We start from the raw sequence: 13,862 nt of genomic DNA on the forward strand, positions 1-13,862 counted from the left end.
GGTTTTCCTATAACGGCCTGAGCTGCTACTGGAAGGTGTGTTATTTTAATGACCTCACCACTTGCTTTCCAACATCACTGAAATGACAAAGGGAGACATGTTCCCTTGTGTTTGTTTAGTAGATGAGAGCTTGACCATCAACTCCAATCCACTTTTGAAGGTGAGGCCGATAAGAAAATCATGTAAGAAGCACCAAGAGATAAAAAGAGTTAGCACTCTCATTGAACCTACTTAATCAGGCCACAAACCTTAGAATTCATTTTCTGAAACCAAAGGTGTAAAAAGAACCAAATTCCACACTAATCCTAAATTTGATATTTAAAGAAAAGAGAGCCAGAGAAAATCTTGATGGAAGTCCACATTGGACCAGTCACTAACTTCAAGCTCTTAAAACAACCAGGCACTAAAATTCTAAGAATACCAAGCCATAATAAAGATATCATAAGCCTGATTGTTTGGACTCTGACTTTGGCGTCTGTTTTAACCAAGCAAGATTAATTCATGACCTAGGAGCTCCACGAGCTTATGTTTATTTATAATATTCAATATTCCCATAAGCACAAATGTTCCAAATGGAAGGTTGCATTTTGATAATGCCCATTTCTTCATTAAGATTTCATCATGCACCTACATTAGAAAGCCTCTCCCTACACTTTGTTACTTCTGCTTTTTACCTTGTTTATTCCTGCCTTATTTGCTTAATCTTGAGATCCTGGTTCCCAGGCACTCTCAAATTTGAAAGAAGTAAAGTTTGTGCATTAGCGTGTCCTGGGCATGCATGATTTATGAATGGCAGGTTTCCTGGCACAATTTAATGGTATAAGACAGACTTCGTTTTAAACATTAAAGTGAAAGTCACGAAGTGGCAACGCTAGGTGGGATATTAGAACATACAGTGTGTAAGAAAGTTTGGGTCAAAAGTTAACCAGTTCTTACGTGGTCAATTTCTTATCTATGGGCTGATGCTCTGGCCATAAGGAGCCCTGACATTTGACCAACTACCAAAAGTACTTTAAATTGTTATTCTGATAACTTACACAATTGAACTCTCACTCTGTAAAAAGACCCCACATTTTTTAATTGCTAAGATTCATATCAATGGAGAAAACAAACACCTTTCAGCAGTCCAAAACCAATTTGTCTTCTTTTTGTTAGGCATCCTAATAATATATCCAGGCCATTTTTCACCATATAATTCTTCCTCTAACAGAATCTTTTGTAAATCAGTCTATCAACCAGTGTTACCAAATCTTTTAAAGAAAAGTGAAAACTTTTGTAGTACCAAGAGAACTATCCTTCCAGAGTAAAATGAGTTCAGCCATTGTTATACGCCCATGGAATATAAAGCCTCGATATACAAGTCTATCTTTCTCATCATAAAGTATGATCTCAAGTAAAACAACTTCTGTTTAATAATCGTAACTAAAAGTACTTAGTAAGATAATACTTAAATTAAGACTTCCAAATGGTACCTTGTATTTGAGATGTTCCAACCGCTTGCCACAGAAACAAATAATGCCTAACTGTTCTTTGCAGATGGCTATATTGAAGAACTCTTGAGATCGTAACTCAGGTCCTCCAATAACAACACAATAATTTTACATCTAAATCTTTGATGTGTTGTGCAATGATTGCTCACAAGTGACTCCAGAAGACCTGAAAGGTTTCAAATCACTGTTAGGAAACAAGGACTGATAAAGCCCATGGTTTGACCAAGCTTGGGATTCACAGACCACTTGAAACTTTGCTGCCTACACAAGCCTTCCATCTCTTCGATAGTAGAAGTAACTCTGAACCAAATTCTCCACTGGGCACTTGAGCACCTCAGAGAACACTGGCCAGTGGATTAAGCCCAACATGGCACATGGAGACAATGGGTTACCTTGTAGATTTTGCAATGGCAGAGTCATAATGCCTCCGGCCGCAGCTGCTGCTACCAGCCCTTGGATGTTGGTGAGATTCGCAGTAGGCAGTGTGAGGACCAGTCCTTGTTGTCCTCCTAGCTGTCCGGCCATGTTGAAGGGGATGAGGATAGGCTGGTTGAGGGCTGGCGTGCCTCCCGGCATCACGCCAGCGACAGCAGAGGCTAACTGTTGTGCTGTCAGAAGTGGCTGCAAGGAAACAGATAATCCTAGCTCACTTTCCAGTGGAACCAAGCAGGACATGGCCTTTTAGAGCATTTTCCTTTACTTAAGCAGGGTCAGAAATCTCCTGAAAAAGTAGCAAACAAGCATGCTCTATTCCAAAATGAACTAGTAGAAAAAAAATTGAAATCACATTTCATTTATTTCTTTGGAAAATTTCATTTGGTCTGGATTTCTTTTCAGGACGTCAAATACCTTTTAAAGTAATACCTTACACTTATGTATTATACTTCCAATGAATTTTCATTTGATCTTACCCTTATATATTTGAAATTCTCTGCCTATTTGTTCTGTGTTGTTCCAGAAAGAACTCATTGGCATCAGGGGATTTTTTTTTTTTGGCTCAAAAGTAGCAATAAAATACTGTTTTTTATTTATTAACTTATCAAAAATAATGTAAAAGAGTTACAGCATGCTGGTAAGTCTGTAGTGACACCATTGTGTGGATTTAGGACATGTACTCAATCATAAGTCTTTTGGAAAGTAATTTGGAAATCTATACCAAGAATTGCAAAAATATTCAACCCCTTTTGACTCAGAACATACTCCAGGGATACAGCCTGAAGATATTATTCAAAAAGACAAAGGAGAGGCTCCTGGGTGGCTCAATTGGTTAACCATCCAAACCTCGGTTTTGGTTCAGGCCATGATCTCATGGTTCGTGAGTTCAAGCACCACATCGGGCTCTGCGCTGAGAGGGCAGAGTGTGCTTTGGATTTTCTCATTCCCTCTCTCTCTGCCCCTCCTGCTCTCTCTCTTTCTCTCTCTCTCAGAATACATGAACTTAAAAAATTGTTTAAAAAATTGCAAAAAGACAAAAGATAAATGAAAATATGCATTACATTTTAAAATATATAAATGCTGAAGCATACTTTGTTATAGTACTAAGCCTGACAAGATATAACCTAATCGTTAAAGTGGGTCATTATGGCACCTCTTTAGAAAAATGGAAAATGTTTATAAAATGAGAATACATTAAAAAACTGGATAATCATTAAGCAATGATAATGCAATCATTAAAATGGTGAAGTCGTGTGTGGATGATTAAGATATCTGAAAAAAAAAACTACAGAAAAGCAAAAATATTTGATGTGGCTAATTTAGAAAATCTTTTATAGATGTCTCCTGTTAGTACTCTAACATTCCTTGCTCAGTTCATACAACATTCCAAACATATGTTTGTATCCACTATTTATCCAATAGTCATTGTTTGATATGGAAAGGCAGACTCATCAGTGTGCGCTTTGGGCCCCAGACATGTTTGAGCCCGAGTGTGGGCTTTCCACCAGGATGACCTAGGAGAGATTCTTGTCCTGGTCAGGCCAGATGACTAGAAGGGTATTTGATCTTACAGTTCTTTATCTGGCACTTTCGTTGCACCCTTTTGGGGAACCATGTGACACATAATCCCATGTCTATTTTTCTTCTAGTGGAACCAATACAAAACTCTTACTGCGGGGTTTCAACTTCTGTGTGTTTAATACAGAATGATTCCATAAAGTAAGAGGTAATTAAATACAGGCATAGCACAAAGCCTAATAAATTATAGCCAGGCACTATTCTAATATTGCTGTGCATGTGTTAGTGCAGTTGTCCTGCCAATGAGATCCAGAGAGATTAGTAACTTGCCCCAAGTCCCATATCTGGTGATCGTGGGGGGTTCGTGTGAAGGCAGACTGCTTCAGAGCCCATGGCTCGCCCCTTTCTCACCATCCCCTCTCAATACACGGAACTGTTTTAGAGAGGAATGAAGGGAGGAGGGCTGAACCCACCCTCTGGCCACTGCCTACAGCTACCCTGTGTAGCTTCTTCTAGGGAGGCTTCTGGACAAGCCCTGGGACATCAAGTAGCCTAGTTTTAGACAACTGGTCCAGACTCCACAGGCCTAGCTCCTGATGTATTTGTTAGACTCTACTAAATTTACAAAGTAACTGTCTCTCTTTAAAAAAAAAATAAATAAAATTGGGAGCCCCTGGGTGGCTTAGTCGGTTGAGCGTCCGACTTCGGCTCAGGTCATGATCTCATAGTTTGTGAGTTTGAGCCCTGCATCAGGCTCTGTGCTGACAGCTCGGAGCCTGGAACCTGCTTCAGATTCTGTGTCTGCCCCTCCCATGCTCATGCTCTGTCTCTCTCTGTCTCTCAATAATAAGTAAAAATGTTTAAAAAAAATTTTTTTTAATTACTCTAAAGACAAAATAAACGTATTTTTTAGGAATAAGTACAAAATTATAAACTGGTGCTCAGATCGCTGATGTGACACCACTGTCAACAGTAACATCATAATAAGAAGGAAGGAAAATGACTGGTTCTTAGACTGTACAGGACACAGAGTTGGGGGTTTGAGCACGTAGTATTTTTTTTTTAAATTGAATCTTCGGGGTTAAAGCAGGGCATGCTTTCTCCCTTTGTCACAATGCCCACCCACGCTTCTCACTGTCTGGGTCTGTCATTCACTTATCTGACCCGGAGGCATGAGTTTGTCAGTCCTGGTATGTTCACACACACACGCACACGCACATACACACGCACACAGTGTCACAAGCATGAAATCAGAAAAGGTATGGCTGGAAGAAGCCGTCTTCCAAGATTCCCAGTAGAATCCTCTATGAGCTTCCATAGACGAAGAGACACCTCCCCAGGCTTTTTGTCCTTGAGCACCGAGGCATCGTGGTGCTCAGACATTAGGACCCGAGACAGACATTAGGACTTGGTGGCAGCTGGAAAAAGAAAGCCAAGACCACCACCCAAGCCCTTAAACTTGGGTTTTCAAGTCTTCAATTGGTGAGCCCTCAAAGTGCTGAAAGTGATTAATTTTCAGGAACAACCATGACAGCAAAAGAGAGAGAAAGGCTCACATATGAGCTTCTTTTCCCATAAAAGCAGGTGAACTCTGAAAGCTTTCACACTAAATGACAGAGATAAAAAAAAAAAAACACCAAAAAACAATAATAGCAAAGAGCCCAGCTTTTATAATTGTGTTCTACATCTCCATATAACCACACCAGGCTGCAAGAAACAAATATTGGACTTTAAAAAATAATGAATGTATTTCTTTATTAATGCAAGAGCTGTATGTGATGTACAGTATTGTCAAACCCAATAAGCTGAACTTGCATTAAAATTGCATTAACTTTTTTATATTAAATCACATCTTGTATTTCAAAAATGGCTATCGTAAGGTTGAAATAACTTAATTTTCTTCACACTCCAGTCATTAAAGTTTTACTTTCTAGAAGGCTGCATAGTAACCAACACGGTTGAAGTGGATTTCAAGGGAAAAAAAAATATTCCAAATGATTAAAACCAATATTTCCTTTAAAAAGAGAGTTATGTGAACACTTTTTTTCTTGATGGTATTTAATAAATAATGTAGCCACACAGTTTCCCATACGAAAATTTATCACCATGTGTGATCTGTTGGAGTTGATTGGATTTAACTCATTATTATTTATTTGGTTATTTATATGGTTGAACCACCCTAAATGCAGCCCTAATGGAAAGTAGTTGAGAGATACTGACCTGTGGCCCAACCGGGAAAGGGAGGTGGGTCTGACTGCCTTGGTGTTGGTCAGGAGTGCCTGGGTCTGATAGTGCTGGGTTTCCTCTGGCCCCTGGAATTCAAAACAGAAGCACTCCCTTAATATAAGATCCAGCCCGGGAATGCACATGACCCCGTTTTCCTGTGATGTCACATAACATTAAGGTACAGACATGCCAGAGTGGTTTATCAATAGCTCCAGTGCTCAAATCACTTGTCAACTGCATAAATTATGCTAACGGATATTCAGGATGGCCAGTCATTCCGGGAGGGAGAAGGCTGTGATGGGGGGGAACGCGACACCATCATCAGCCGCACTAACAGGCTTGCATGAGCCATCATTTTGCATGGGGGATGCCAATGCGTTGCATGGGTGGGAGACTGCCTCCTTTATGCACAGGCGGGCAACAGCTAATCTAATTTCCCAAAGCCAGAGAAAGCGTGATCCCAGACATGACCAAGTACATCTATATTATCCCCTAATATGGCTTCATACCCTTAAGCCTTTTCTCCAGGCACATTTCAGACACCAAATCTCAGGAATGTGTTTTCCTAAAGACAGACTTTTGCAATCACCTTAGGTGATACCCTGAAGAGCATGTGGGTCTCCTGAAGCAAGTTTTCTGGATGCTAATTGAAACAGCATGAATTCCTCGCTAACTCCAGGGACCCCCCCCCCCCCACTATGCTAAGCACAGGACACAACTCACTTCCTTTGCTTGGAATCCTGTTGGACTCCAAAGCATGAAAAATGAAATGCCACCAAAAGAGCAAGTCTTTCAAACCTTGTTTTTTTTTTTTTTTTAATTGTTTTTAAATGTTTATTTTTGAGAGAGAAAGAGACAGAGTGCAAGCAGGGGAGGGGCAGAGAGACAGGGAGACACAGAATCCGAAGCAGGCTCCAGGCTCTGAGCTGTCAGCACAGAGCTGGACATGGGGCTCGAACTCATGAACTGTGAGATCGTGACCTGAGCTCAAGTTGACGCTTAACTGACTGAGCCACCCAGGTGTCCCCAGACCTTCTTAAACAGTACAACATCTCTGTCTGTGCTTCTGGCCGTTGTTTCAGGACAGACCGGAGCAGGAGTGCAGTGGCAGTAACAATAAATAGATGAATAAGTAAGCAAAACAAAACAAAAAATAAATAAATAAAGCTAGCAGCAATTTTTGAAGGGTTTTACTTGGTAACTTTTGTTTTCTTGGTGGTTGAAATCCAATTCCAAGCCACCCTTAACGAGATCCTCTTTCCTGATGTTTGTCCTATGAATAGCAATTGGAAAAGACAATTCAAACCCTGTTTACTGGCAGGCCGTGGACGACCAAGAAAAAAAGATGATTCTGTCACGCTTATAAATTTTAAAGAAGGTATTATTGGCTCATTTAAAACAAATTCTTCTATATATTCTCCAAAGGGACAGACTTATAAATAATGGAAATGTGGGAAAAAAATACTCCAGCACATTAAGCTACAAATAAAATTGACTGCTACATATTATTCAATTGACTTCTATCTCCACTGTGAGGTGTCAATCATAACCACATTTTATAATAGGATTAAGCAATAAATGTGCAAAGCCATTATGCAGAACTCTGAAAATCTGATTAATTTGTAATATTTTTTTTGTGCAGAAAGTCAGGAATGGACATTGCTTGGGGAATACGTACAAGCGTTCTATTGAAATTCCTAAATTGATTTGGAACAAACTAATAAAAACACAGACTTGCTGACATTTTATAAAGTGAATTCTGTCAAAATATGTTTGGCATTTTAATGATCGCTGTCATTTAATAACAAGGGTAAGATGACCCATCATAAGATGCCAACAATTTCCTCATAATGTGCAGGAGACCTTTCTCCTAAATTTTTTATATGCGATTTACTCATTATGCTTGAGTAGCAGGGCACTTTAAACTGTGCACTATGCGGGGTGAATCTCACATGTTCTGTTCTTGTAGAACTAAGTCCAATTTCACCTTAAAATTCTCAGTAGAGCTTTATGGACTTTTATTGAGCAAACCCAGCTCCCTAAGTGTGGTGTTTGGTCACTTAGGTATGTTTTCAAACAGCTAAAAATCCACTTTGGTGTAGTTTTTGAAGACACTTTAAAATTTGGGGAGGTTTCCTCATACTCACCGGGCATGGATTTTTACGCCAGACGGAGAAAGGAGAGTTTTACAAAACAAAGGAAAGGAGAAAGCCCCCTTTTCCACAATAAAAACGTGTGTATGTCTTAATTAAAAAAAAAAAAATCTATACTGTGTCAGGCCCTCCTGCCTCAAATTTCTTTCACGTGAACCAGGCTCACTTTTGGACCCTGTTCGTAATGATATGCCGTCGTAAGGTTTAGGATCTGGCCCATCCAGGCATTGTGTCATCAACACAGTGTGCTTGCTGCCCGTAACTTTACACCGATTACGTTTGCTTACATTTTATTCTTTGTTGCTGGAGGCCCTCACCAGCACACGGCAGCTTGTTTTGAGACTGGTTATTCTCAGAAACCATGTTCAGCACAGTACAGGGCAATTCCACACAATTTCATGTGTAAAATGAAGTCTTTCACAGGCTTTAGAGGAGATTATGTATGCTCTCCTGCTTGGATCAGAAAGTAATGTTTCTTCTTAATGCGCATCTCCATTTTCCCGAAACACATGTATCATGCTTAACCTTGTAGGACCATAAACTCATCTGTCTGGTCAGAAGGCAGTTCCCAAATTGGGGGCCTTATCGGAGCCAGAGGGGGGAATCCAGCAGTCAGAATGAATAGATGACACTGGCGAAGGGTTTCTAAGAGATTTGAAGCAGCACTTAGCCACGTTAGCAGAGATTTGAGGTCACCTATTTCCACGGCCAGGGACGTGAAAACACGAACTTAAACGGGCTGGGCAGGTTCCTCCCATCAGGATCCTAGGAAACATGCTACCTCTCTCGGAGATCAAGGATATCCAGAAAGCTCTCCGTGACCTGTTCTGAATTTAGTAGCCTGCACTTTTCAGGCAGTGACTGCCAGCTTCAACAGAGCAGACTCACCACTGCACACCCAGGCCCTGATGCAGGCGTGTCATTTGCATCGATTGAATGCAATCAGTGGAAAGAGAGATTTGGCTTTTAATTTGGGGGTGGTAGAATTCCTATAAGATAGGCATTGGCATCCACCTGACTGTTTACTAGTGGTTAGTATAAACCTTGGAAATATCTTTAAATTATTAGCTTATTTGCAAAGTCCATCTCAATTCCAATTTAGATACAAAAAGCAGTTTGGTGTAGGGTGCCTGGGTGGTTCAACTGGTTGAGTGTCTGACTCTTAATTTCAGCTCAGGTCGTGATCCCATGGTCGTGGGATCAAGTCCTGTGTTGGGCGCCATGCTAAGCATGGAGCCTGCTTAAGAGCCTCTCTGTCTCCCCCGCTCTGCCCCTCTCCCCCACTTTCTCTCTCTAAAATAAAATAATAAAATAAATATAATTTTAAAAAGAAAAAGCCGTTTGGTGTACAGGTTTCAAGCAAGGGGTCTTTTAAATTTTAAACTCTGCCTGGGTTTACCTCTGCCACTTAACCACGTATGTGAACTTAGACTTGTTTTCCAACTTTTTTATGCATCAGCTATCTCCTGTAAAAGTTCAAAATAATAACAGGGCCTCCCTCATAGGGTTGCTGTTGTAAGGACTAAATGAGCACATGTATTTGTAAATTTCTTGGAACAGTGCATGTTTGTCACATACGTGCTAATTCTGTTGACTACTATTATTTAATAAGCTTCAATTTGTAATTTAATGTATTTAATATTATTCAATTTGCCCATAACATTCACCTGCCCCGAGTCAACTCAATACCTACTCCAGTCCCTATATGTGCAATCCACATTCTCCCCCATGCTACCCTAACTGTGTACTCCGTACCATTTGGTGAATGTTTGCTACTGAACTTTAAGAGCCTACGAAGCTAGATGTTTACATATAACACGTCCTTCAGTCCATGATAACGTGATCAGAAAATACGGCAAAACAATACTGGCAAACAGCTTTCAAATTCTCAGACCAGGGCTTAGGCCAGTAGTTCCTGGCTGAGGAACTTGGGTTCCAGGCTGAGAATATTGGGTTCGTGGAATTTTTTGGACACAGGGGTGCACATTGCTCATGAGGCGATGGATGAAATAGCCCAGGGGTGGTGGTGGCTCCCATGTGCGTTTTATAAAACCCACCAGTGATTGAGGACCACGGGGTGGGGGGTGGGACAACAGTGCTGTCGATGCTGCCCATGCAAATCTGAATCTCCTTCCACTGAGGAACCATACATGATTAGTTCTGTGAATAGCAGAGTAGCATCAGCTGGCATTGCCTCCTTGCCTGCCAAGTGTCTTCACCTGGAACATTCTTCCATCTTATCCTGGTTGGCTTCTAGCTTAGCAAGGGGAAGAATCATCTCAGATACATCTATTTTGTAATTATAATTTGTTCACAGGTAGTCCAAGGAGTGTAAAAATGGATTTTAAAGGGATCATAATATAAAATTCTAAATAGCTATACAATAGGAGTCAGTTCTCTGTATATACAGGGATCCCTAGCATAAGTCTGCTATGGAAAGGAAAGGTCATAAACGGTGAAGACATTGAAAGACTGATTAGGAGTTATGCTAAGATAAAACTTATTTTTAACTGTTAAGATGTTTGCTTGCCAGAGCACTGGTTCATTCAACACCATCTTCCGGGTGTCAATCTCACATCTGAAATCTGCAAGGCTGTCTGCAGATTTCTCTGCTCTGGAGGGACCAGACTGTCCACAGAACTGAGAGGGGGACACCCAGATCCTGGTCTCCTCCCTTTGGCCCCTTCCTCAGGGGACAGCCTTGCAAGCTCCACGCTCCCACCCAGCTCAAGCTGTGAGCTCCTGAATGACCAGCACTGTGTTCCTCATAGCAGGTTAGTTTTCTTTTGCAAATTCTCTTCCTCTTCCCTACTCCCCTTCCTCCCCCTCCTCCCTTTCCTCCTCCTCCTTCTCCTCCTTCTTCCTCTTCCTCTTCCTCTTCCTCTTCCTCTTCCTCTTCCTCTTCTCCTCCTCCTCCTTTTCCTTCTTTTTCTTTTTTGGGTACGATGCATTTTCATTAAATAAGGCAAGCCAAGGCTTGGCACCTCTCAGTTACTCTGTAAGTAAAAAGGGGGACATTCCACTGGTGTATTAAATGCTCCCAACCCCCCAGCCCTTTTGGGAGTTGGCTTTTGCAAATACGTAATTTTAAGAAACAAAAAACCACCTTTAATCCTGAGAGGGCGTGGTCTTTTCTGGAGCCTTACCCCATTCGCTTTGCAAAGAGGATACAAGGTCAGGATGGACTGAGAAGGAGCTAGAATTGCAAATACAAATTGTTCATCCAGAATAAACCAGTTCCACTTTCTCCCACCTGGTGGGCCTTCTTCTCATGTTCAGGGCATAAGATTCTCTTGTTAGCGACCAATGCATTTTTAACAAATGGGTTTCTTCAGAGAGAGGGTTTGGGCTTCTGTCCTCTATGCATTAGCATAGACATAATTGCATGAAGGTCACAGGGATCTCGCAGCTTTTTCTGGTGTTGAGACCTCCCTTAACCACTGTTTGCAGTTTTCACCAGCAAGTGAGGTGATGCAAAGGTTGCTTATTATAAGATGGGTTATTGAATGCATTATTATTTCATGTTGAGCATGTGAACCCAACTAAGCAGGGCAGAGGTTTCTCTAAATGAAACTTCCCTTTCTTTCAATTTCTTCAAGATCACTAAATGCCAAGGAAGGAGTGGAGGTGTCTATAAAAATCTTTTTTAGAGCCACTGCCACTGTTTGCCACTGTGGTGGCCAGTCAGGATTTCTTTAGGATACTGGCCACACACATGTTTATGTACAGACCCCTAGCCAGACCCCTGGTGAAACTGAAGACTCTGAAGTAATAAGACACACTTGAAAAGTAACTGTTCATTTGTTCACATAAGGGTTTGTATGTTTTTCCGGGTCCTGTTGATAAGTACTTACAACTCCACTCATTGAGGCCTGGAGAACAGAGAAGGTCTGATGACATTCATGTGAAAACTGAATTTCTTTACTTTTCTAGTAGGTGACTTCCCAGGCCTTCAGTGGAGGGAAATCCAGTTTTCTTTGAGGGAGGGATCTAGGTGCTCAGTGGTCCTCAATGCTGATATTTATTTAAAAATTGCACATGTGCATGGGAAGTCAAAGGGAGATTTGAGATATCTCGATAAAGCATAACGAGAAATCCTATAAGTCCCTTATTTGGACTTGATTATCTTGAAGATGTTTTTGTAATATCTACCAAAAGTATTGAAAAATTGCTTCCATTCTGCACGTAGACTTAGTCTATCCATGCTGTAGAATACTTCAAAGACATGTTTTCTTCCTCTCTTGGAATTTACTAAATCTCCCTCCCATCTTTTCCCAACAATTGTTTATCATTTGTTTTCTTATCCATCTAATAAAAGTAAAGCTGAACTCCTGTGATATCCAGGCCAGTAAAGTTCTCAACTTCTATAAATGCTTCCTCCCAGAAAAGAGAGGAAAAAAGAGAGAGTCATCAAACACACCTAAGCAAAATTCCATGACGTACTACTGGCATACAGAGAACTTTGGGGTACGGGTTCCACAAGAAGAGCAGTTCTTCCAGGGAGAAGACTTTTTCTAACTCACCTTTGCATCTCCAGGAGGCCAGCTCTTTAGCCTGTATGTATATATGTGTGGGTAATATCCATGCATGGGATGTATATATGTATATATATGTATATATGTGTGGGAAAATATCCATGCATGTTGGTGTTTCAATCCATGGCATATGGGTGGACCCAAGGGATTGCAACCTCCTTGCTGGCATGAGCTAAACACCTCGATCAGGGGTAGTCTGAAGCCTCTGGTCAGTCCTACACTGAGCACATGACCCTTGCTACACCTGACCCAGCCTTCCAAGAAAGGCATAAAGGAGAAAGTGACAGCCATAGTCAGGCTTCCAGGGGTCCTGGGGCACCAGGGGCATGGAACAGGTCCTGAGGAAGTGAGGAGATAGCAGCTGGACCTCCAGAGGCTCAAACCCCCACCCACATGCTTTTGTTGTCCCATCGGACTTTGCTTACAAGACACAATTTCAAAGATAAATTATTAAGAATTGCAAGACAGTGACCTTGGAGCGCTAATATGCACATTCGGGGCTCTGCTGGGTTCGGAGCCCTGTGTGCCTACAGAAGATACCAGGCCCATGAAGCGCTCCCTGCCCTTGGCTCACTGTCAGCTGCCACTGACTCAGTTTCCACACAATTTTGGCTTGCTGGTTTTCTATCAAGGGACTTCCTTATAAAGGGTCCCCAAATTTTGTAAGTGGCACCTAAGCCTACAATGGGGAGCCATTTTTTTCCAAATCAATACAAATTCTGAAAATAGCATTTGTGCCTACAGAGGAATTTAGATACGGTCTCTTTCCCCAACAGGAAATTGAACTTACAAATCATCCATTCATCTGCTATACATCACTACCAATCACCACATAAATATACTATTTGATAGAAAATTAAGATGAAGCATTGTTTTGTTTTCTATGACTTCCTAGTTACCTATGCTTAAAATGGAAAGTCAGGGTATGAATCCCAAAGGGAAATCATATAGAAGATGTCACATGTCAGGGCACCTGGGTGGCTCAGTCGGTTAAGTGTCTTGCCTCTTGATTTTGGCTCAGGTCACGATCTCATGGTTCCTGAGTTCGGGCCCCGCGTCGGTCTCTGTACTGGGCGTGGATCCTATTTGGGATTCTCTCTCTCCCTCTCTGTCTGCCCCTCCCTTGCTCAAGTGCACTCTCTCTCTCTCTCTCTCTCAAAATAAATAAACTTAAGAAAAAAGATGTTCTGTGTCTTTCCTCAGCTGTAGACCTAGCTTTCTAACAGTGTTGTGCTTTCACGAACAAAAACCACAGCCTTTCCCTTCTGACTGGCCACTGGACCATCATCAAGCTTGACAACAAGGGGACATGATCTAAATACTCCAGGGCGATGTGATGGGCCTCGTGTTAAAGTTCTCCCACATTAGCTACCCATGGTACAATATGCAAGAATGTCTAAGAACTGACCATAAATGTGCTTGAAAAAATGGTCAAAGCACAGTTAAATACTGTGCCTCAAATTTTTGGTACAAGCTTAGGTGAAAATGTGTGTGTGTGTGTGTGT

At 41.4% G+C, this 13,862-nt stretch overlaps 1 protein-coding gene across 3 annotated transcripts in view; it reads right to left on the reverse strand.

Annotated features, from left to right (window-relative positions):
* POU6F2 (POU class 6 homeobox 2) overlaps window positions 1-13,862 on the reverse strand; it is a 463,146-nt gene that overhangs the window by 258,829 nt on the left and 190,455 nt on the right. For all 3 annotated transcript variants that reach the window (XM_042914645.1, XM_042914628.1, XM_042914638.1), the window contains 2 exons: window positions 5,664-5,755; window positions 1,883-2,111 (listed from right to left, as the gene is read on the reverse strand). In XM_042914645.1, the coding sequence (XP_042770579.1) occupies window positions 1,883-2,111; window positions 5,664-5,755 (321 nt within the window). The remainder of the gene's footprint in view (window positions 1-1,882; window positions 2,112-5,663; window positions 5,756-13,862) is intronic.

The sequence above is a fragment of the Panthera leo genome, chromosome A2 (assembly GCF_018350215.1).
Source record: "Panthera leo isolate Ple1 chromosome A2, P.leo_Ple1_pat1.1, whole genome shotgun sequence".
NCBI lineage: Eukaryota > Metazoa > Chordata > Mammalia > Carnivora > Felidae > Panthera > Panthera leo.